General features: G+C 39.4%; 1 protein-coding gene across 1 annotated transcript in view; it reads right to left on the bottom strand.

Moving 5' to 3' along the window:
• The window catches only part of CTTNBP2 (cortactin binding protein 2), a 148,859-nt gene that overhangs the window by 89,355 nt on the left and 33,212 nt on the right, over window positions 1-26,292 (bottom strand). Inside the window, exons 3-6 of the mRNA XM_073651904.1 lie at window positions 20,607-20,831; window positions 12,605-14,225; window positions 5,281-5,484; window positions 113-212 (exon numbers count right to left, since the gene is read on the bottom strand). Coding sequence (XP_073508005.1) covers window positions 113-212; window positions 5,281-5,484; window positions 12,605-14,225; window positions 20,607-20,831 — 2,150 coding nt within the window. The remainder of the gene's footprint in view (window positions 1-112; window positions 213-5,280; window positions 5,485-12,604; window positions 14,226-20,606; window positions 20,832-26,292) is intronic.

Below are 26,292 nucleotides of genomic sequence, written 5' to 3'. Positions count from 1 at the left end.
GGTTTTAGCTCTATGTTAGTAAGCTATATGCCTAATTTTAGCTTGAGTAAACATTTTGTACAGACCTATATAGACAATTAAGGTTACACTTGCACAATGATCTGCTACTTACTTTGAATGTCCCTGAGCAGCTGCTGTGCATAAGGCAGTAAAGCCATTTGAAACAGTAGCATCTACTCGTGCTCCTGACGTCAGCAGCAACTTTACACAGTCTGCAAGAGAACAAAAATAGAGCATGAGGGTGCAAAAAGAATGAAACGACGCCGAAGAAATGTGTTGTGGGGGTAGATAAAGAGGATGATTGTACGATCCGTGCAATAAACAATATGGGAACAGTATATGCACTAAATGACCTTTGCAAGAAAGAATATGTGTATCTAACTATCTAGATGGATAGATAGATAGATAGATAGATAGATAGATAGATAGATAGATAGATAGATAGATAGATAGATAGATAGATAGATAGACATACACACACATTTATTTGTAGACATGCAGTACAAAGTACAGGAGTGGAGAAAATGCTGCAAAGTTAGGATGCTTTCATAAATTGAAGTGTTAATAGTTTATGTTTATTAGTTAGCAAAATACAAAGTGAACGAACAAAAGAGAAATCTAAAAATAATTTCTTCTAGGCACACTTGCACAATATGAGGGATTTTGTATGATTATAGTCAGGTGTATCAGAAACCAATTATAACAGACTGGGGTTTTAAGAAGGCCAATTAAATCTCTTTTGGAGAAGCAACAAGAACAGATCAACTTAGAGGATCGTAGCGTAGATGCTGTAGTCGACAAGGGAAACAATGCAACAAAAGGCAGTTAGTTCGACAAAGGGCTGGAGAGCGGTACAATAATGATTGACTGCAGGCAACAGTGAAGCATGGTGGAGGTTCCTTGCAAGTTTGGAGCCATATTTCAGCAAATGGTGTTGGAGATTTTGCCAGGATTAATGGTGCCCACAATGATGAGTAATACAGATACTTATCTATCATTCACTACCATCAGGGAGGTGACTGATTGGCTTCTTCTAAAGCAGGCCTAAGACCCCAACCAATGTCATTAAGAACCAAAATACAACCAATGTCATTAAGAACTATCTTCAGCAAACAAGAAGGAAACTTGGAAATGATGATATGGCCCCCATGGAACTGATCACAATATCAAGTTTGTCTGTGATTACATGAAGAGAGAAGTATTTGCACAGGCCTACATCCACAGAAGATCTGTGGTTAGTTCTCCGAGATGTTTTGAGCAATCTCCCTGCCGAGTTACTTCAAAAACTGTGTACAAGTGTACCTAGAAGAATTGATGCCGATTTAAAGGCAAAAAGTAGTCATATCAAATATTGATTTGATTTAAATTTCTCTTTTGCAAATTCACTTTATGCTTTAACTAATAAAAATAGACATTTTTGTTTTCAAAAACATTCTTACTTTGCTTTATATTTTCCCTAACTGCCTAAAGTTTTTTCACAGTACTGTATATTATACACACATATTATATACACATACATACGCACATGCTTCAACGTTACGGAGTTAGGGAAATCACAACATTGATACATTTTAGGGTATGTGCACACGTTCAGGATTTCAAGCAGAAATTTCCTGAGCGTTTTTGCCTCTCCCTGGCAGAAAAAAACGCATGCGTTTTTGACACTTTTTTTTAAGCGTTTTTGTACATCAATAAATTCTTTTTGGAGCTAAATAAAGTTATTTGGTAGGACATTGCGTAAGCCCTTGGATTACCATAAGAACTGGGGTGAGTATATTGGTTCATTTAAATGATTAAAGAATTTGTTGTGTTTCAAATAAAGTGTTTACACTGTCTGTGTGTTTCTTTACTTTAATTAAAGTTTGGTCATGAAAAGGTCTGATTGACACCTTGACATCATTAAACAAAAGAGCTGGGTGTCAGCTAGTCCCATTCACCAAATCTTCATTAGCATTTCTATTCATGTAAATTATGTGACTGCTGTGAGCTGTTAATTTTAGCCTGGGAAGGTGCCATTAGGCAAACATGGTCCCTGGCCATTAAATAACATCTCACAGCTGGTTCGTTAGCCACTAGGTCCCCCCAGGGTGAGCATCGTGAGTCTCATGACCAATCAGCCGATTAACGGCGTCAGCAATCAGCTGATGGTCGCGTGACCATCAGGTGATCGCTGATGTCAGCGCAGGTCCTGGCAGCGCAGTACACTGCCGGGAGCGAGCTGGCCACCGGGGACCAGGAGGACACCGGGGGCCGCCGGACAGGTGAGTGTATACAGGCGTTTTTTTTTACTTTTACTACTTCTTTTATTACTACCACAGGCATGCGGGCTGGGAAGAGCAGACTACTGCTCCACCCATCCACGCCACCCTCACTGCTATCATCCAGAGCGGTGGTCAGATGAGAGGAGTAGCAGCCTCCTCTCCCGACCCGGGTACCACCCGCAGTGCGATTCCGCCGCAAATTTGCATCTATTGACTGTGATTTAAACGCAGCAAATCCGAATGGATAGATATTATTCATGTGGGTTTGCTGCGATTCAATGCAAGTCAATGGGCGCGAATCCGCAGCGGAATCGCGCAATAAATGGTCCTGCTGCGGTTTTTGCCGCAATGGTAATCCGGAGCGGAAATTTCCGCATCATGTGCACAGCACATGCGGATTACTAATGCTATACAGGGCAGACCTATTAACAAGCGGTTTTAATGCGTTTCCACAGCGGAAAAACCACCGCAGAAACGCATTAAAACCGCATCGTGTGCACATAGCCTTGAAGGGGTTTCTGGGACAATTTTATTTTTTTCTATTGGGATAAGAACTGACAGGCAGGTAGTTGCTAACTACCTGCCAGTTCTGCCTGGACCAACTTAGAGCAATCACAGACCGCTCCTTTCAGCAATTCTGCTGCTTCACGTCAACATAGCAGCTCTTCCTCTTCCAGGCTGCTTTGTCTATGGGGTGTGCTTGCCGATGTCATGGTGACTGACAGCCGCCTCCCTGCAGTTATGCAGTTATGTCTTTGGTCTTCATTCCATATACACTAACAGCTCAGCGTTACATCGATATGGTAGTGGTACAGCCATTTCTCCAAAGTGTCCCAGTAGTTGTTTTTCAACAAGACAACGCCAGGCAGCATGTTGCTTATGCTAGTGTGAGCGGTCTGCGTGACATAAACATTCTACCATGGCCTGCAGTGTCTCCAGAATTGTCTCCAATCGTACACATCTGGGACATCATTGTATCGCAATTGCACAGGGAGCTGCCAGGAGCGGATCTTGATGATTTGTGTGCTCAAGAGCATTGATTGTGGAAGAACATTCCTTAGAATACCATTAATAACCTCAATGATAGTATGCCAAGGCATGTAATTGCATGTATTTCTGCATGTGGTGCTCATGCTCGATGCTGAATAAATTGAGATGGTTTGAAAATGTCTCCATTTTCTCATTATTTGTATATCATTGACATGTCTATCAATCCTGTGATTTTCATAATCCTACGACTTTTCCTTCTTGGTTTTGCAATTTCAATGTGGAGAAGTATATACATACACATATATATAGTACATAACATATATATGACAACAATGTAAAATATGTGAATAACTTTAAAGAGAACCTGCCACCATGATAATCTGCAGGCACCATGTAATAGAGCAGGGGGAGCTGAGCAGATTGATACATAGTTTTGTGAGAAAAGATTCAGTATAACCTGTGTTTTCATCATTTAATCCTCTACTCTGTCTCGCATTTTCGACCCAGTGGGCGGTCTTATCAGTGATTGACAGTTATATCTGTATGCACACTTATACAAAGAAAGCTGTCAGTCACTGATAAGACTGCCCACTGGACCGAAAATCCCGGAAATAGCAGAAGTTGAAATGATTAAAACACAGATTATATTGAAACTTTTCTCACAAAACTATATATCAATCTGCTCAGTTCCCTCTGCTCTATAACATGGTACCAGCAAAATGGAGCACATTTTCCTGGTGACAGATTCCCTTTAAGCACAGTTCCAAATTATCATAAGGCTCTGGTAGCTCTGTCTATCACCTTTGTATCAGAGCCTCCATGGTAGATATTGTTAGGTTTAAGTAAAGAATAGCTCTGCATTGACAACTTTTTTTTCCCAGTGAAACAACGAAGAGCACAAGGCAAACAGTGCCTTTGTAATGTCGCTAAAATCATCAATATTGGCGGGGTTAGACGACAAGTTGGGGGCCTCCCGACTTCCCAGACAGATGAAGTCGGGGGAGGTAAGGATCTGGCAAGTCTGCTTTCTGACTGAGAATCCTTTTCTTCTCGAGATAAGCAGCTCCCAGAGGAGTCTGTTTATGAAGGAGTTGGGCGACATAGCTGCCAGCAGAATGATCAGCCAAATCATCAACAGCAACAGTCGGTTGACTGCCATCTATTGTGTATGGGGGGCTTTAGTGCTCCCACACGCTCAGGCCATGGATTTCTGCCGGATACACTGACTATCCAATATTAAAGGGGGGCCTACCAATCCCTGTCTGATATGTACAATAGCCTCTCAACTACCCTCCAACAGAAAAGATGGATTGAGCATTTTACATTTAAAATGTTCTCTGGATGGATAAGTCACTGCTTGAGGAGTCTGGCAGCAATTTTATCACTAAAAAAAAAGCATAAATGCTTAGGTAAGCAGAACATTAATGTGTATAAAAAAATTGGAGAGATTTGATTGTCTGACAGCTAACCCATGTCTTTGGACATCTTAAAAGGGTTGGCCACTTTTGGGCAACCCTTTCTTAACTGGATCCTCTTAATCAGTGGCCACTAACCAGCTGAAGCTTTTCATTATTCCATCAGAGCTCACAACCGCTCCAATGGAATAGTGAAGGCTGGAGCCGATCAGTGGCCACCGATCGTCTACATAATGTCACAAATCCGACGGGAGACACAGCGCTGACATTGGAGGAGTGGCACTGGTTTGGAAGGTGAGTATGTGTGTCTTTTTTATTTTATTTGAGCATTTTAGATCTTTTAGAAAAGTCTGTCCACTACTAGTATTACTTTAAGTCCAATTCTATGAACGCTGGACTGGGTTGATTAATATATTAAATAGCACCTATCCCCTGGATCCAATATATAGGGTCTGTTTCATTGCCAGTATTGACACACTGGCAATGAAAGCTGAGCTCAAATTGTCATTATTTCCCTCTTAAAATCTAGAATAAAAATGAAACCAGTGTAAATTAACTTTATTCTAAAGAAATGAAACAAAATTTGTATATCTAGGTAGCATAACACACTTTACCTGTATGTCCATTGATAGCAGCAGAATACAAGGCAGTATGGCCATCTTTAGATAAGTTATTTAGATCCAGTCCTTCTTCATTAAGCAGCATTGACAATAAAGTGACGTTTCCCTGGGCAGCAGCTTGGTGAAGAAGGGTGGACCTGTCTCCCAGGGGAACAGGACCACCACTTGTTAACAAAGAAGTTAAGGAGGGTGACCAGCCTGTGAGTCAAAGTAATAGATGATAAGGGGAATAGAGATATAAGTATCAGGAAATAATGCAGGTTAATTAAAACAACAGGATCTGGACTTTATTAGCAATGATATGATTTCTTTTTTTTATACAAAAGAGAGGTATGATTAGATTTACAGAAATGTTAATGTAATTGCGGTTTAGGTAGATAACTATGGTTTTAAATACTGAATTAAGATGATTTTGGGAAATATAAACCTTTTCAAGTAAACCACAGGCTTTTTGGTCTCTGGGCTACATTTACTAGACAGAACTACATGGCCAATAGACATGAACGGGAAAAACTGCCGCTGCACTAAAAATCCTCATGGTTTTGATGCTGGGGCTACACAGAGCTTTGTTAGTCTACACCTTAGATTATCATTCAGGTTGAGCACAATTAACTTCAGCTACCTGTACATTCCCCCCACCCCTTTTCTTTTGCTATATTTGTCTTGAAATGTTATACATATAATATTTGCATGCGTGTAATTTTTACTATCACTGTCGTTTTCCAACACAGCCTAAGGCTTCGTGCACACGACTATATTCAGAACTAATATCAATAAGATTTCATGCAGGATATTGTTATGAAGAATATTATAGCAAAAACAAGTTTTTACCTACGCACAGAATAAGTGATAATTGTTAAGATTGGTGGAAATCTAACCGATGAGACTCCACTGATCGCCAGAACAGGGAACAACACACCGCAATCTCTGGCAGTGCCATAATCTCAGTGTTCAGACCCCCACTAATCTAGTAGTTATCACATACTAGATAAGTGGTAATTTATTCTTACTTTAGTAACCCTTCAATGCATGTCCTAATTTTCATATGACCGTATAGTATTCGATTTCAAGTGACTTTTTGGTGGCAAAATATTTGTTTTCCATGCACTATTATCATCGTGGAAAAAATCCACACCAAAAACTTTGTGGGAACATACCTTTAAAGGGGTTGTCCACTACTCGGACAACCCCTTCTGAATCCCTACGTATCCCACAGTAAAATAATAACACCTATACACACCTGGTGCCAGCGCCTTTCTAGTGGTATTGGCACTGGCTGTCCCAGAGAAAGAGTGACATTGTTATGTCACACGATCCCTGTGGCCGATCAGCACTGCCTTAACTTTCCTCTCCAGACAGAGGAGGAAAAGAGTGTCAGCTCCTCTCACTTCCTCCAGATGTATCTGTCTGAAGAAGGGAAAAGTGAACCCAGAACTGATTGGCAGCACTATCACAATGTCACGTGAGCCCCGGGAGACCCAGTACAGACACCACTGGAGCGGCACGGCACCGGAGGGGAGTACAAGTGTTATTATTTTACTGGGGTAAACACAGAGTATTCTGATTAGTGGACAATCCCTCTAAATAGCACACCCTCAAAACACCAGGCATTTACAGTGGTGTGAATGGGAATTACTTCATTAACTTTATGCATCTCATTTAGTGAACAATGGCAGATCTTCCAATATCATGGCAGAAGTTGGGGTAGACCTTCAAAACCTGTAAGCCATTTCTTTTAGATATCTGGATTCACTGTGAGGGCTTCTTGATTGTATGGAAGCTTAATAATGACTATGGATACCTAAAGGTGCCCACAGACATTAGTTTGAAGTTGAAAGATGATTTCAACCACAATGACAATTAGTTAAGTAAAATTGATCATAAACAATATTTTAAACTAACGAATGGACTGTCATCATCTCGACAGTCCGTTTTCATGTGGTAGTCGCTGGTCAATAAGCGATCTTTCAGTAAAAAGAGTTAATAGAACATTTAGATGAAAATCGTTTGTCCATTGACTGATGTGCATGAACATGAATGGCCAATTGTAATGGTGTCAGAATAATGATTGTAAGTTATCGCTCATTCAATGATTGTTCAACTATCAACTTATTTCTATCTAACGTGTATAGCTACTTTTAAGATAGCAATTTTTGAAAAACCATACACTGCTGCATTAATGCTGGAAGGTCTGTTGGCTTTGTATACACAAAAGGGTAAACAAGTTTATTAAAGTGTATGACAAATTTACAGCTGACACGTCAAATCTATCTGTGTGAAATGGTAAAGGAATCTGTCATGTCAATACCTGCAGATATAATATTAATCTGCAGGAAAATAGTGTTAAAATCATGTCTGCCTGCCTTACTGGAGCAGCGGCACTAGTAAGAAAATGAACTTATATCCTCCCTGCAGCTGCTCATTTCCAGTCAAAGCCAGCTCTGCAACACGTGTGGTGGCGTGTGTGTGCAGAGCAGATGTCAAAGTGCGAGGGAGTGATTATGTTCATGTTATGTTTATGAGTGGTGATTATATTGGCTCCTCACCACAGGAGCCCATATAAGGAAACAAGTGGCCTCAAGGAGAATATAACTTTGTTTTCTCCCTGTAGCCGCTGCTTCGGCAAGTAAGGCAGGCATGATTTTAACGCTATTTACTTGCAGATTAAAACTATGTTTGCAGGTGAATAGTGTTCCTGGACATTACAGGTTCCCTTTAAGTTTCAATGAGTTGATAAATTTAACAATGTAACAAAATTTGTGTCCGTTTAGTAAATCTAGCCCATTAACCCATTTTAAACGTTTTATAGGGAATTTGGTGAAATCCAGTTAGTTTGCTAAAGAGACCTCTTAACATTTTGTTAACTCTGCCACTGTCAAAAGACTGGGAAAACAAACAAAAGCAAAGTTTATCATAATGATATAGGATGAGAAATTTAACACTGTATACATTACTGGTTGCATGGTTTATGGTCTGTTGGGGAAAACAGCAAAAACATGAATGCAACACACAAAATAAATTTTGACATACTGGCAAAATTTTTCTTACCATTTAACATACTTTTCAAGAAAGGAACAAATTATTTAAGAAGCAAAAGAAAAATGTGTCATACAAAAGAAGCCAACGAGTGAAGCATTTGCTTAAGCCGGAAAAACATGCAGTAATGGAAAAGGGAGTAAAGACAGAAGAACAGCTTCTGGCATCAGCTTCAGAATGTGGAGATGGTTAATTTGAGAGCCAAAATCAATATTTTAATCTTTTTGCCCTAATTCCAAGCCAAATCCCATTCATTGGAAAAATTATTGCATCTCAAGGAGGTGAAGACAGTGATTTCACAATTTGAAGAAAAATAATTGCAGTTTAATACAAAATAAATATCATGGGGTATGAAAATCTATGAACTTAAAATTAACCAATAACTTAAATGCATCATGCTGGAAATCATAAAAAATGAGTCATTTAAAAGCAAACTATAGTAAAAACGGCTGCATGTCTTTGATAGTTATTGCAATTTGCCAAAACGGAAAAAAAGATAGATATAAAGGAGTGTTGGTCGCCCTTTTCTTGCTGTTATACACTTTTTTTAAAAATCGAAAAGGACCAATACCTAAAATACATTCTTAAAGAGCTACTAACAAGTTTAGAATATGTGTGTATAAGAAAACTTATTATGTGACTTTACAAAACAGTTAAGTAATATTGGGCTCTATCATCAAGAGAGTTCCCACTGGCCACAAATAACTTGATTATGCTGCAAAGGTTAAGAACCAGGAGAGATGAAAATCATTAGTTCTATACGTCTGGGGCTGTTTTGGCAGCAAGCACATGGCATACTTACCAACACTGATGTTGGAAATGTATGGACATTTAAGTCCTGTTACAATTCTTGCCCAAGAATGCCCCCAATCCTGTCAAGAACGCTTCAAATTTGTACAGGATTACCTATTTATCAACAGGTTTTATATAAAATTAGTCCCATTTCTGTCATGGACATCCCAAATTTTATGAGATTGTTTCTGAAATATCTAGATCATAGAATCATAGGATGTTCGAGTTGGAAGGGACCTCCAGGGTCATTGTGTCCAACCTCTTGCTCAATGCAGGATTCACTAAACCATCTCAGACAGATGTCAGTCCACCTCTGTTTGAATCCTTTGGCAACTATGATATGAACTTCTGTAATAGCTATTGAGATTAACAGAACAGTTTCAGAAATTTCTGCCACATGTGGATAGAACCTAAATGTCCTACCTAAACACCGGACAATCCTTACGCAAGTAAAGCCATATCAAACAGTGGATTGTGGCAGGCTCTAAGGCAGCCTGTTTTTGCGGCCTGAATGTGATGGATGGCATAAATACTAAAAGTCAAGTTGAAAATGCTTTCACCAGACACATAGCCAGCCACTTCTGCTGAAGCACACTTCACCTACGTTACATTACTAATGGCACAAGTGCACATTGCTCCATAAGAAGCTATCTTAAGGTTGTGAGATCTGTGTAGATGGGAAGAAGGTGGGCCGAGCGAGAGGGCATGGTATTGATAATACGAAACATGGATACTTTCCAAAAAGTCAGAAAAAACAGACTTTGTAAAAGTGTCATTTTAGTAAGTTGATAGGTCTCTAGTTTAACAAACATTTGTTAATATTAACTATAAAGTAGCCAGCTCCATTAAGATTATCTGATTCTACTAGATGCTTGTACTCTTCGAATATGCTAACATGTAGCCTCAAAAAAACAACAACATTTTATAATAAATGCCAAAAAGCAGACAAAACATACAAATATCCCATATGTGAACACACTCAAAGCACTGGTAAACCGCCTAATACCTATATAGGGTGAATAAATACGGTTCTCACTAGAAATTATATCTATATACCTGCAAATGATCAGCCTCTTGTATTTATCTGATTATCACCCTTTTCCATTCTAGATTATAACTCCCAAATAATTCTCTGCTCCAAGATAAAAAAGCAACAAAAGGTGTACAAAGTGACAATGTGCATACATAAAAACAAAACGAGTAAGTCTCCCATAAGTCTCTAAAGTTAGAGACCAAGTATAACAGGACACATAAATAGACTATCCAAGCCCTGAGTCTAACAAATCTAGACCTCGATTCCTACCTACCAGTGGAGGTTGGCACCCTAGTTAAAGTTGACGATATGGCACCCCCGTTCCACAGTGGCTCTCCCTCACTAGCCTTGCATAGCCCTGAAGCTATACAGTTTGGTGCATCACAATCCAATGCAACCTATCACAGATGAAGTATATATATAAAAATCACATGATAGTGATGTTATAATCACTGGGAGACATATCTCAGATGAAGACAGATGATGTTAAGACAGATGTCCCATGGTTTTAGCATCTAATCCTAGCCTCAATGCATTTCTCCATTCTTGGTTCCTCAGGAGGCCGATATAAAAATTAATGCTCCAACACGGATGTCTGTTCAAAATGCCCGCAATGATGCTAGTTCATACAGGTAATGAGGGCTGGGATGACTCCTCCACTTGGACCTCCGCCTCATGGTTCAAGATTATTTTTTATTATATGTTACTTTAAGTATGTTACTTTAAAAAGACATTTTCCTATCCACATTTGTTTGCACGGCAATTGTCCTGCTCTTACCCTCATTTTGCTTCATTTTTGCAGCCCCCTATCCCTTAATACGACCATTTTACAGCACCAAAATCCGCATCCCCATTGACTTTTGAACTTTGTATTCAAGACCGGCCAAACCCGACGAACATGAACTTCTACAGGTCCGCTCATCCCTAGCAATGAGGCCACGATTGTTTCATCTTCTGGCCAGATGAAGGAGTCACCATATGTGAAATGGCCATGACCTTATAAACATCCCATCACTTGAGATGTTTTTGCATGTTATAGAACTGTTCAATAGATTGGTATTTTGTTAGTAGCTCTTTACAGGCCAACTAGTATTCTAGGTTTGATGGTTCTTGTAAACATTTTACCTCCCATTAGAAGTGGTTCTGAAGACTTATGAAGTTGGGAGTGTATATAAAAATGAGGCAACCTTACAGCAACACTCCATCAGTTCTAAGATCGAGGTCAGTATTCCAACATGATGTAAATTACAATCTGAAAGCACATTCAGAGCTAGGCTGAATAAAGAATAAATTCATAAATCTGTAGAACCCCTTGAAATATAGAGCTGTTAACAGTTACAGGTCTAAGAAGTGCGATAAAACACAATCCTAAGCAAACAGAGGAGAAATACTATTATGACATGAGGCTCCACAGAGTCTCCGATAAACTCAGTTTTGGCAATATTACATTAAAAAAGTGGTTACAGTTACTGACCTAACTTCTATCAAGGCAAACGCTTGTGAATTTTTATGTGAAGCTGGGCCTCCTAATTGGCAGAATGTTCTGCTTTTTTCAAAACTGCATGAACAAGTGCAGAGCACAGTAAGCCAAGACTGTTTGATGGAAAATGGCAAATCTAGGAATAAGAAGAAAAGGCAACTTTAGTCCAAACACAATTTATATGTCGCTTAAATGTTCATGAGCAGCTCATCCATACTTAAACAGAGTCTGCCACCATGTCATTGGGATTCTTCATCTGGGCTACTTGAAAGCAATTAAGAGTGTCACAAAATATATACAGTCAAGGACTTGATAGAACCCCTCTATTTAACTACAGTTGAGGGGATTTATAACTGCCAAGTATGTACCTTCCAGAAAAGTCCTGCTTTTATAAGTAAGCTAGCACTGTTGAGTATGAAGGTGAACCTTACATATGGTTGAGTAAAGTTTTGTAAAAATTACATGTACCACTACCTAATGGAAATAGACAGCTACATCAATACAACAAATCTGTATGAGCCTAAATTACAACTGAGGCCATGATCCATAGTATAAATATCCTTATTTCCAATTGTCTATTATATAGGTTATAAATGTCCTCCAAAACGAACCAGTATCTGGCATGCAGTCATCAATGCTGTTAATGCTATAATTTTATTCTTCTATGTATAAAGCTCACGAGTAACACTGAAACACCATATATATATTTTACCTAAAATATAGTATCATATAGAATTTGAATTGTAAGAAATATTCTGAATGCACTAAGCCAATTCTGATGCAATCTCTAAAACCAGTTGGGAGAAGAATGTGCATATTAAACTGATATGGTAATAAAACAGATTCTCATACCCCATGTATGAAAGGAAAATACAATGCGCTATAGAGACTTATCTGAAGAATGAAAGGTAAGAAACAAGTAATCAAAGACTGATACATTTGGCAGAGTAAATAGTGTAAAGCTGATATCCCATTACCTGATGCTGTTACCAGGAGGCTGTCTGAATCACATGGTCTACAGGATGAGGCACTAACAGGGTGTATGGAGGAGTTACAGGCAATGGTTGTGGGAATGACAAGGGAACTTTCTGAACATGCAGGTTCGGTCCATCCAGGGGACTGGGAAGGCCAAGCACCCACCTGTGATGTGCCTATGGCTGGTATGACACAGCCTGCAGATGCCACAGGTATATCTATAGATGGTTTTGGTGGCAGCTGAGGTGAAGACTTAGATACAGTTTCCTCGTTTACCCTGAATCCGTGTGCTGAAGTGGTAGGAGCAGATGTAATGGGTTTATGCTCATTTTTCACCCCAACATTTGATGGAGTCTTTAATGGAGGATGTGGTGTAGATGGAGTCTGGGAAAGTCCAGGCTTTTTTGGAGGAATAGGTGGTGGATTTCCTCGATCAACTCTTGAAACTGAAGATGTTTTAAGTGCAAACGATGGATGCCCAGTTCGTCCAGCAACTGGTGGATATGTACCAGTTTCCATTGCATGTGAGAACCCAGGTCTTATTTGGGTATTCCCCTGAGGACTAGTAAACCTAGAAAGGACTTGGGTCACAGTATTTCTAGCCATTTGTTTTGCAACCATATTTTCACGGCTGTTGGGGGATAATTCTCTTGTTTGAAGATTTTGAGTCGTGTTTCCATTTTGGTCATGCTCATTGGCATTTGCCTGAAACTTAAACTTGGCAGCCTGAATACGAGGACTAAGACCTGAGTTTACGGTTGTGAAAGAACTTGGTGTATGTAAACTCTGCATAGACTGAGACAGGTAGCTTGGAGAAGCTGGTGTGGTGCAAAATGGAATGTTAGGGTGGGCAGAGGAACTGCTAGTCTGTTCCGATGAGCAGCCATTCTCTTCTGTGCGGCTTAAAAATGAAGATACTCCATGGTTTGTAGGAAGACCTGTTAATGAATCATTTTGGACAGTATGTCTATCCGTAACATGTTTTGTAAATGCAGAATTTGTACAAACATTTCCCTTTGCATTGCTTGCTATGACATGATTAACTATTGATGGCTTGGCTGGTATAGTCAAAGGAGACTTCTTTATACTTTCAGAGTCACCATCTACAATTGATGTCTGGCAAGAAACAGAACGTGATCCAGATCCCACAGATAGAGTGTGCTTATCTTTATTTTTGCAAAGAGATATATTGGTTTTATCTTCTTCTCTAGACATTTTCAGCTGCTCAATCATTTTCTTCATTCTGTCTATTTCATCTTGCAGTTCTTTGGTGTGTGCTTCTTCTTGTGAGAGCTTGGCATGGAGATGCTCTCTTTCCGTATCAAATTCAGAAACTTGTTTTTCAATTTGAGCCTCCATCTGTGCTTCCATTTGAGACCTGATCTGTTTTTCAGTAGCTAAGGCTTCTTCTAGCTCAGAACTCTTTTTCTTTTCCAATTCTAGTTTTGACATTACATCATCAAACTTTTGAGCCTCTTCCATAAGTTTGTTAGACAAAAGTTTACACTCTTTAACTAGGATTAGTACAACATGTTTGTTTTTGCCGCGTTCTTCCTCTAGACGTGCCAATAGCTTTTTGTGCTCTTCTTCTATAGCTTGAAGCTGACTTTTCTCTGACTCGAGCTGCATTTAGAAAAAAGCAAACCAAATTATTCTAAGGTTACATAAAATTATGTTACATTCAGCTGTTATCTCTCTTCTATTAATAATATATTACTTGTTCATTTATTTGTTCTTGAAGCTCCTTTTAACAACTTATTAGCTTCATTGAATATGTCAGAAGGCAAAGATGCAAGCAGAAAGTAAAGGCAGCAAATGAAAATCATCTGCCATTACAAAGACCTTCACATTTTAGCACATTCATAGCATGCCTCAGGTTCTGTTCACATTGGCATAATGGCTTATTTTATAAACAAAGGGTTAAAAATGACACAGATAACCCCCATTGCTGAGGTCTGATCTTAGAATGCACAGCTGCAGCCCCATAGCTGGAGAAGATCTTCCAGATAGCAATTCACTTCAGCGGTGATATCACTATACCTGGGCTGCGCTTGAGGAAATGAAGAATCCACTGACGCATTTCAGCTCCGGACTGGTGCCTTTTTCAAAGTAAAAAAAAAAATTGTTTCTTACCTTGATAAAAGGTGCCAGTCTGGCACCAAAACGCGATGGTGGAATAAAAGCTTAATTTGATACCATTGAGAATTCTTCATACCCACAAGTGCATCCCAGGTACTGCGATATCTCCACTGAAGTGAGATAGCCCCCATTGTCATACCGTCTGAAATTTAAAGACCTTCAGCATTCTTAGCAAGTGTATAGCTGTAGCCTATATGTGGTCATGGCTGAAAGTGTTGACACCCTTGAAATTGTTCCAGAAAATGAAGTATTTCTCCGAGAGAATTATTGCAATTACACATGTTTTGTTATACACATGTTTATTTCCTTTTTGTGTATTGGAACATCACAAAAAAAAAAAAAAAAACTGTTGGCACCTTTACAAAATTGTGGGTAAACAACTTTGTTTCAAGCATGTGATGCTCGTTCAAACTCACCTGTGGCAAGTAACAGGTATTGAGAAATACGAAAATCACACATGAAACCAGAAAAAAGGGGGGAACTTGACTCAATATTTGCATTGTGTGTCTGTGTGTGCCACACTAAGCATGGAGAACAGAAAGATGAGAAGAGAACTGTCTGAGGACTTGAGAACCAAAATTGCTGAACAATATCAAGGTTACAAGTCCATCTCCAGAGATCTTGATGTTCCTTTGTTCACAGTGCACAACATAAATGAAGAAGTTTACAACCCATGGCACTGTAGCTAATCTCCCTGGATGTGGGCGGCAGAGAAAAACTGAAGAAAAGGTTGAAACGCAGGATAGTCCGGATGATGGATAAGCAGCCTCAATCAAGTTACGAAAAAATTCAAGCTGTCCTGCAGGCTCAGGGTGCTTCAGTGGCAGCGCAAACTTTCCGTCGACATTTGAATGAAATGAAACGCTATGGCAGGAGACCCAGGAGGACCCCCTGCTGACACAGAGACATAACAAAGCTAGGCTGCAATTGGCCAAAATGTACGTGAGTAAGCCAAAATCCTTTTGGGAAAGTCTTGTGAACAGATGAGACCAAGACAGAGCTTTTTGGTAAAGCACATCATTCTACTGTTTCCTGTTTTCGACAGTCAAATATGGTAGAGGTTTGAAGATGTTTTGGGGTTGTTTTGCTGCCTCTGGCACTGGGTGCCTTGACTGTGTGCAAGGCATCATGAAATCTGAAGATTACTAGTGGATTTTGGGTCACAATGCAATGCCCAGTATCAGAAAAGTGGGTTTGCGTCCTAGGTCATGGGTCTTCCAGCAGAACAATGACCCCAAAAATACTTCAAACAGCACTCAGAAATGGATGGAAACAAAACACTGGAGAGTTCTGAAGTGGCCAGCAATGAGTCCAGATCTAAATCCCATTGAACACCTGTGGAAAGATCTTAAAATTGCTATTGAGAGAAGACACCCGTCAAATATGAGAGATCTGGAGCAGTTTGCAAAAGAATAGTGATCCAAAATTCCAGTTGAGAGGTGCAAGAAGCTTGTTGATGGGTTATAGAAAATGATTGATTGCAGCTATTTATTCCAAAGTGTGTGCAACCAAATATTAAGTTGACGATGTCAACAATTTTGTCCGGCCCATTTTTGGGGTTTTGTGTGAAATTATGTCCAATATGCTTTTTTTTCTTTGTGTATATTGGAACAACACAAAAAAAAAAAAAGGAAATAAACACGTGAATAGCAAAACATGTGTAATTGCAATAATTTTCTGGGAGAAATACTTCATTTTCTGGAATAATTTAGAATCATAGAATGGTAGAGTTGGAAGGGACCTCCTGGGTCATCTAGTCCAAACCCCTGCTCAAAGCAGGATTCACTAGATCATCTCAGACAGATGTCTGTCCAGCCTCTGTTTGAAGACGTCCATTGAAGGGGAACTCACCACCTCTCGTGGCAGCCTGTTCCACTCATTAAATCACCCTAACTGTCAAAAAGTTTTTTCTAATATCTAATCTGTGCCTATCAAGGGTGCCTATACTTTTGGCCTTGACTTTAACTACAAGGGTTGCTGAGATTGTGTTTACATTCAAGTCCTTGGTGGTGACTGAAGATACCGAACAGTTCTTCCATAATATTGGAGGAAATCAGTATTACAAAATACATATTAGAAATTCTGTTATGGGGGCGATTCGAACGACGATTTATATGTACGGGGACCTTCCAACTCTCCCTTGGGTGTTGAGGGAGAGAAGGATCCGGAATGTTGATTTTCAACAGCTGATTTTTTTTATTCTGACAATGGCTCTCTAATAGAGAACAAATGCATTCTCAGCCAAGCATTACTGTGTACGGGAAAGTCAGTAGAAATAGATGTCAGTAAAAGAGCTATTTAATGTGCATGGCGGCTTAACAAGTGTGCAACAGTAACGGAGATATAAATATTAGATTGTGAGCCTCAGTAGAATTAGGCTGATATAAATGATACAATGCGAGTCTGACATGTATGTTTAAATTATGATTATTATGCAGTCAAATTCATCAGGACAACATATATAGAACTGATATTGTACAAATGACCTTATTGAGTACAAGTTCAATCTTTCCTTGGTTTGTGCTGCTGAATTAATAGAGCATGTGGTTAATCTACTAGTTAATAATTTATTTGCTTGGAAGACTACAAACCTAATCTCAAAGTTAAAAGACCAACACAATTGTGACCAGATGCTTCTGAAAATACATTCCTCTTTTCTTTGTCATAGCCTTACTTATCTGTTGTGTGTGCCTACACCGAGTTACTATGTAAACAGTGTGCAAAGAATACCAGATTTCATGTAGAATGGATCCATTTACCTTTTTTTATTAGGCCTCATTTACATCTGCTTGCTCTGTTGCAAATTATTTTGATTTACAGGGAAGCCATCATCAGAAAATGACCTTTTGTTAAAACCAGTTTTTTGTGCTAAATTTATGTATTTATTTTTGCAAAGTTTTTTTTTGTATTACAAATAAAAAAATAGGTTTATTGCAATTTTCACACTGGCCACTGGTGCTTTGTCAAACTCTCACTTCCTGTTGTTTCAGGAAACAACATATGTACTAAGCCACATTAGTCAGACCCCAACCCTGAGTCTGTACAAAAGGTCACTACAGAGGGAGTGAGAGCAGGGTCAGCTGTGACATTGGTGGATCCTGTGTGTTATCAGCTGTGTATAGAGGTGTTACCTGTGATTGTAATCCTGCCTCTGATGATAAAGAGTCTGCTGGATATTCTTTCTGAAAGTATGAGTCTATAAAAGGTCCAGTAGCCAGGGTGAAAGTTTAAAGAATAGTTGTTTTTTTGTTTGTTTGCAAATAAAGATAGTGGTATAAAAAAAAATTGTCAATATTTTTTAAGTACATGTACCACAAAAACCTGATTTAAACCATAGGTTATTTTCTAATTAAAGCTTCCCTTTAAGAAGAAAGAAAAAAATAGTGTTGCATGCTACACTTTTTCTGTAAAATGGCAGAGACCATCCATGTCAGAAACCAGACAGACCCCTATAAATTCAATAGGGTCTGTTGGATGATGTTTGTGTCAGTCATGTGATGAATCCATCCTTGAATGATTTATGGTTTTTTGTTCCCACAAAAACAAACCTTCTAACACAGATGTGAACATTGTCATATATAGTAGGGAAAGTAACTACTTGATAACCCCTGATTAATGAGCCCAGGGAGGTGAGACTCACACTCAGCGCTTCACCCCACCACCCATTGATCGGCTGAGATCAAAATGGAGAGGGCATCATGGAAGTGCTGCAGCTAATCAGCAATCGCTGATTGGCTACATCATTCACATTCTGCCCAGGTGGAAGGAACAGTTCCTTTACAACAGACAAATTGTGAATGCTGATAAGAAGAAATCTTGGGCAAAATGAACCTACCTTTTAACAATTGATGTACCTTTCAGAGTGATGTACCAGACGGCTGAGTACAGAATCAGATGTTAATGTAGCCTATTGGTGGAATGTATTTTGATCTATATTTGTCCTATAATCTACTAAGCAGTCATTTCAAGCTAAAGAAAAGAGGACTATAGCGAACCTCAATTAAATTACTGATGGGCAGTCCAGAAAAATGTCTCCCATATAATTCGTGCTTTATTCTACATATACCCATTTTGGAGAAACATTTAAATACAGCACATATCTCTGAGTAATATTTGTAACTCTTAATATTTGTAGCTCTGGTTCATGTTTCCTTGCAATGCACAAGTTTTTAATGATAAACTATAACAGTATAAGAGGAAGTTGCTGAAGTGTAGTTTTGCAAAGAAAAATAGTTTTAATTCATAAAAATATATATCTTTTAGGAACTTTGTCTCAGTTAAAAGAGTAACAGATGCCAGAAGGAGGAGTGCAACTAGAATTGAACAGGTGTTGGGCAACATGCCAACCATTTAGCAAGTATATTCTTAATTTCTTACTCTTTTCAGTAAATGATGTAGCTTAATTCAATCTGATAAGAACAAACAACACTTCTTATAAGAAATGTAGCCATTTTCTGTGAAAGCAAAACCGACTCCACATGGAACATTGAAAAATAGAATGTTATTGTATGCTGCATGGCAACCTGAAAAACTAAAAGTCAGTCAACATGGGCAAACGTGTGCATGGTCGTCCTGTCAAGTGACTTCTGATGATCGGTCTTATATACATGCCATTTCAGAATATTAGAAGGCCTTACCTTTTTTGAGTAACATATTTTAATCAGAATACTGGATCAAGAGATAAGGTCTGCATATATAGGGTAGTCCAACATCACTAAACCTGCCATCAATCAGTGGGATCGGCTGACATTCTAATTTGTATGTGGGCTTCCGAATCTCCCCCAACAAATGATAATGGAGGGGCGAGAAGCATTCAGCATGTCTGAATTCTGACTGATGATCCTTTCTTTAGCAGATAAACCGCCGCCTGAGGAATCTGGCAGACGTTCATAGAGAATACAGGGGAGCTCGACTAAGCCGAGGGGGACTAAGGAGAGATAATGTCAGCTAAAAGTCAACGTGGGCAAATGTGAGCCATAAAGAGCCCGACAATATGGGCAAATATGAGCGAATTATATTCCTGTCCAGTGACCTCTGATGATCTGGCTCACATAAATGCCAGTTCTGCATATTGGAAGGTCTTATTGAGCATTTTTTTAACCTTTTTGAGCAACAAGGAGTTGTATCAAGAGTTACTGAACAACATGCCTGAAAATATGGTGGGTTGGCTTACACACTTCCCAAGGTGTTATGATCTATGCTATGCTGATCTGGCTATAATCACTCAAGAGTATTTTGAGGTATTCAAAAATTAGAAGTCTTTTAATCAGAAACCACTTTAGGAAATACTCTTTGGGGGAGGGAATTTTCTTTTCTTGACGCATTTCCTGAAGGGGTTTTAGAGAGTTTTGGAAGAGTTTATCCCTGAAGTGTTTATTTTTTTCAGCCTTTTTATTTTACAATGCATACGTTGGAGCAGATTCTATAAGGAGCCACTTTAAAGAAGTGACTTGTACCTTCTTTTCCCAACAGGCTTTTATCCAAACCTCTTCAGAAAAAAAAATACTCAAAAAACTCCTTAAATAAACTGCAAACTGGATTTCCCATTGAATTTAATAGGAACAGTTTTCCAAGTGTCTTATAAAGTGTTTTTTGAGAAGTAATTTAGAGTGGATTCTTTAAAAAAAAAAATAGTCTGTGCAAACTTATCTTTACCCTATTTTTTTCTGAAATACAAACAGCCTTGAAAATGTTATAACACATTGTGGATACACAGTTTATAACTTTATGTTGGCCCAAATATGGCAAGTTTAACTCAAAGAGACAAATATCTCTGACGGTTACATATGTCTCTGACGGTTACATTGTGCAGGCCTATAGTGTGGCATTAAAAAAAAAAGTCTTTAAGAAAAAAGGAACACTTGCCTTTCTTTGTCTTCTTTCAGCAGCAGCGAGTTGAGCCGTCATCCTTTCCTGCATCTTCCTGCAGTGCGCCATGACAGCTTCTAAGATCGTAAGAGGGTTGCTACAAATTGGTTTCTTCTCCTTATCAAAAGCACCTGCTTCACAGTCTCTTTGAAGCGCAAGGAATGGGTCACCAAGATTAAATCTTCCATATCTTTCTTGCACAAAAACTTCCTTTCTTCGTGCCTTAAAAATAGAACACATGGCATTAACTTAAACCCTATATAACATGTAAAGTACGTACAACCAGGATTCCAGTCCTTGGTGTACAAAAAAACTGACTAAAAAGGTGTTTTTGAAAACCCATCATTATCAATGCCATTAATTAGGGTTCGCCAACAACTCATTCACAGTGACGTCCACATAAGTAAACATTTGCACAGGTTCCACATTTCCCTATATTATTATGATCCTAACAAAAGACCATATACGATGAGACTCAGCCCCTCGTATCACTGCTTACTGTACATGCTACGTTTAGTAAAGCTGTCCACTTGCCCTGGGTGGCCTGTCTTTTTGGTTCGGGTTGTCTATATTAGGCTGGTCAGATATTTGTCAAGCTTCAATATAATCCAGCACACATTCAGATACTTTAACATGTGATGATTCCGCACTGCTCATTAGGGGTGAAATCATACATAGCAGATTTGTTGAAGACATTTCTGCAACTGTTCTGTTCATCTGCTTTCCGGAAGAAAAAAAAAAAAAAGCCACGATACTCAGATTAACTGATTTGCTATTGCAAAACAATTTTGTGATATATCAATTTACTCTAACCGTGCACAGACGCCGTTCCCCTCACCACCGCGGTCCCAGTCCGGCGTCTTCCTGTTCCCGTGCTGCTAAGGCGCGCACTGCATGCAGTTTCCCGAGTAGTGTGCTTAGGGCGCACGCGCGCTCCCTCCCTCTTAAAGGGGCCATGCGCGCCGTCCTAAAGAGTCCCCGGCCAATGGTTTGTGTGCCAACACTCTCCTCAGCCCTCAGGTTCCTTGCCTGCCAGTCAGTCTAACAGTCCTTCCCGCCAGTCTGTCTATCAGCTTTGCCCACCAGCCTGCCTACCCGGAGCACCTGCCAGATTACCTGCCGTGCCCGCCTGCCTGCCTACCCAGAGAACCTGCCAGGTAACCTGCCGTGCTCGCCAGCCTGCCTACCCGGAGCACCTGCCAGATTACCTGCCGTGCCCGCCTGCCTTGCCTACCCGGAGCACCTACCAGTTACCTGCCGAACCCGCCTGCTCGTTTACCCCGAGTACTTGTCTGGCTATTCGCTGTACCCAACAGCTTGTCTACCCGGATCACCCGCCAGCCTACCTGCCGTGCTCATCCGCTGTAGTGGTCAGCTCCTGTCATCTGACCTGTGAGAGTCACCTGCTCTCACACAAAGTCAAACCCAGAGTGGCACCTGGTTCACCTGCCCGGTCCCTCCTTGGTTCACGGAGTCGACTAAGCCGCCGCGTGACCTGGGTCGGTCCGAGTAGGTACTTAGTTACGCCCCTCTGGTCCTTCCTTGCATCAAAGCACAGAGGTTCCACCACCCGGACCCGTAACAATATTCAAGTTCTCTGCAATACTTCCAGCAGAAAATATATCACAAAATAATAAAAAAAACACAAAATTAATCCTGGATATGGATTACGTCATACTGTAGCACATTACACACTAAGATCATATGGTTTAATAAGTAATGACAACGCAAAAGTTACAACACGAGTTCAAATCAGTGAAAATAAATTTAACACTTACAACAATACACAATACTTGTTATGACGCCCCCTGGTGTTCTTTAGATTCTATCTCAGAATGTCCACCTAAGGTGTCAGTACTTACTAGAAGGCACTACCATCATACCTTGGCACCCAACTGCTTTGAAACTTGTTAAATTTGGTAATTGCCACATTTTGACATGAAAATTTTGTCCCAGTTTTAGTCATTTGATTGTGACTCGACACACAAGCTAGAACTTTGTGTGACTCGCTACCCTGTCCAGTCAAGACAAGGGGTCATGCACTAGTTAAGTGGTAGCTCTTGAACTGTGCACATCTCGTTGCAATCTTTTCAGAGATAGACAGAGGAGAGAAAGAACACCTGAAGTGCTGGCGCCCAATGTTCTATTAGGACATCCAAGCAACACTCCAAGTAACCACCACTCTCCTGCCACTATCTCATCAGACCATGGACTCTTCTCAGTACAGGTAAAGTAAGGTTTTTATTTTAACAAATTTTTAAAAAATGTTGAGGTTTCTTTCTCATTTACAGTAATGATATACATCCCTATCATTTTACATGTTGCTTTAATACACATTGTCTTTGGTTTGGGAACACATTAAATTTATTTACATTATTGCTTTTGGGAAAAAAAATGTGGTACTTGTTTTTTATACTCATCGCACCTCTTGGAACCAATTCATGATGAACAACGAGGTACCACTGTACTTTTAAAGAACTATTGCTTTCTGCCTCCTACATTAGAGGTTCAGGTTACACTCACTTGTATCAATTCATATAAATTAATAGGACAGTTCTGCTTCAAAATTGGTTTTCTTGAAAAATTCTTAACTCATTTTACAAAAAAATTGGAAGTGAAAGTTGTGGCATTAATACAGTACAGACCAAAAGTTTGGACACACCTTCTCATTTAAAGATTTTTTTTCAGTATTTTCATGATCACACTGAAGGCATTAAAACTATGAATTAACACATTTGGAATTATATACTTAACAAAAAAGTGTGAAACAACTGAAAATATGTCTTATATTCTAGGTTCTTCAAAGTAGCCACCTTTTGCTTTGATGACTGCTTTGCACACTCTTGGCATTCTCTTGATGAGCTTCAAGAGGTAATCACCAGAAATGGTCTTCCAACAATCTTGAAGGAGTTCCCAGAAATGCTTAGCACTTGTTGGCCCTTTTGCCTTCACTCTGCGGTCCAGCTCACCCCAAACCATCTCGATTGGGTTCAGGTCTGGTGACTGTGGAGGCCAGGTCATCTGGCGTACCACCCCATCACTCCTCTTCTTGGTCAAATAGCCCTTACACAGCCTGGAGGTGTGTTTGGGGTCATTGTCCTGTTGAAAAATAAATGATGGTCCAAATAAACGCAAACCGGATGGAATAGCATGCCGCTGCAAGATGCTGTGGTAGCCATGCTGGTTCAGTGTGCCTTCAATTTTGAATAAATCCCCAACAGTGTCACCAGCAAAGCACCCCCACACCATCACACCTCCTCCTCCATGCTTCACGGTGGGAACCAGGCATGTAGAGTTCATCCGTTCACCTTTTCTGCGTTGCACAAAGACACGGTGGTTGGAACCAAAGATCTCAAATTTGGACTCATCAGACCAAAGCATAGATTTCCACTGTCCAGATGTCCATTCCTTGTGTTCTTTAGCCCAAACAAGTCTCTTATGCTTGTTGCCAGTCCTTAGCAGTGGTTTCCTAGCACCTATTTTACCATGAAGACCTGCTGCACAAAGTCTCCCCTTAACAGTTGTTGTAGAGATGTGTCTGCTGCTAGAAGTCTATGTGGCATTGACCTGGTCTCTAATCTGAGCTGCTGTTAACCTGTGATTTCTGAGGCTGGTGACTCGGATAAACTTATCCTCAGAAGCAGAGGTGACTCTTTGTCTTCCTTTCCTGGGGCGGTCCTCATGTGAGCCAGTTTCTTTGTAGCGCTTGATGGTTTTTGCAACTGCACTTGGGGACACTTTCAAAGTTTTCCCAATTTTTCGCACTGACTGACCTTCATTTCTTAAAGTAATGATGGCCACTCATTTTTATTTACTTAGAATTTGCATTATGGCAAGAAAAAAGCAGCTAACAGTCTATTCAGTTTGACTATCAGCTGTGTATCCACCAGTCTTCTGCACAACACAACTGATGGTCCCAACCCCATTTATAAAGCAAGAAATCCCACTTATTAAAGCTGATAGGGTACACCTGTGAAGTGAAAACCATTTCTGGTGACTACCTTTTGAAGCTTATCAAGAGAATGCCAAGAGTGTGCAAAGCAGTCATCAAAGCAAAAGGTGGCTGCTTTGAAGAACCTAGAATATAAGACATAGTTTCAGTTGTTTCACACTTTTTTGTTAACTACATAATTCCACATATATTAATTCATAGTTTTGATGCCTTCAGTGTGAATGTACAATTTTCATAGTCATGAAAATACAGAAAAATCTTTAAATGAGAAGGTGTGTCCAAACTTTTGGTCTGTACTGTATATAGATATTTATTAAAGTGGTAATCTGGTTTTATAAAGAAAAAATTGAGTCATGCTGCTTATGCTTTAAATCAACAAAATAAGCATAACTTACCTAGTCTTTTTCAGGGATAGTTTTACCCAGTATTCTACAGTTTAGTACATAATTGTACATGTTTTTTTCTTTTGCTAATGTGCATGACCTTCCATTTATGTAGATTAAACTTCATTTGCCATTTCTCAGCCCAAGCCTCCATCCCTTTGTAATATTAAATTATCCTCCTCTACGTTAATTACCTTTCAGAGCTTAGTATCATCTGCAAATACTGAAATTCTACTCTGTATGCCCTCTATGAAGTCATTAATAAATGTTAAAAAGAAGAGGGCCCAGTACTGACCCCTGTGGTACCCCAATCTTAACTACGACCCGATCTAAATGTGTTCTATTAATAACCACCCTGTGTTTCCCATCACGGAGCCAGTTGTTAACCCAGTTGTTCATATTTTCTTTTAATGTTTTTTTTTTTATTTTCTTTTTTTCATATCATGATCAGCATTAAAAAGAAAATGAGTAATCTTCCAATATTCACACTGGCCATTATGGCTATTTTAGACTCATTAGCAAGAGGCAAAATTATAATGACATGTTAACACCTCTGTACGCAGCTGATAACACAGCTTCTACCAATCATTATATGCAATGACACACCTGCTCCCGATCCCTTCACAATACCCTTTGTGCAGGCTCATTAGTAGTGTTGACCGAATTTGTTCGGCATTTCAAATTTGGGTTTGTGTTGGGGGTTCTGGCTTGTTCGCGCCAAAAAATCGTCTCCGCCCACGAACATCCCTGATTTGATAACATCTGCGAGACAGCATGGCAAATCAGGGATGTTCGTGGGCGGAGCCGATTTTTTGGCGCGAACAAGTCGGAACCCCGAACACGAACCCGAATTTGAAATGCCGAACAAATTCGCTCAACACTACTCATTAGACACTTCAATACAAAAGATATCAGGAACTGACCATTGTGGCTATGTACATGTGTTATTTCCAGAAACAATAAGTTAAAATCTACAAAATCTACAAAATCTCAGCGTCCAGTGTGAAAATTGCAAAATTATTAACTTTTTTAATACAGAATGCGACATGTAAAAATAAGCACTGCCAAAAATGTATAAAAAATACAATTTCTTAACAACCTTTGCACTTGCAAATATTATTCTTTCCACAAAACACAGGGTCTAAGTCAGTCTATTGCTGCTAATGTAGACATTAGTTTTTAATATAGATTGTCATATTGGAATAAAACATTGCACAAAAAAATGAAAAAAATAAATTTAAAACACAAAAATCTCATTCAAACAATAGGTTATTTTCCAATGACACATTCACTTTAAAAGCAATGTTTCAGGTATAAAAATGTGATGCCATGAAAGTTAAAAATCTAA

This window comes from Phyllobates terribilis, unplaced genomic scaffold (assembly GCF_046119375.1).
Source record: "Phyllobates terribilis strain yellow unplaced genomic scaffold, ASM4611937v1 Scaffold_11__3_contigs__length_659146591, whole genome shotgun sequence".
NCBI classification, from domain to species: Eukaryota; Metazoa; Chordata; class Amphibia; order Anura; family Dendrobatidae; genus Phyllobates; species Phyllobates terribilis.
Note: the sequence above shows the minus strand (reverse complement) of the source record. Positions and strands in the feature narration are given on the sequence as shown.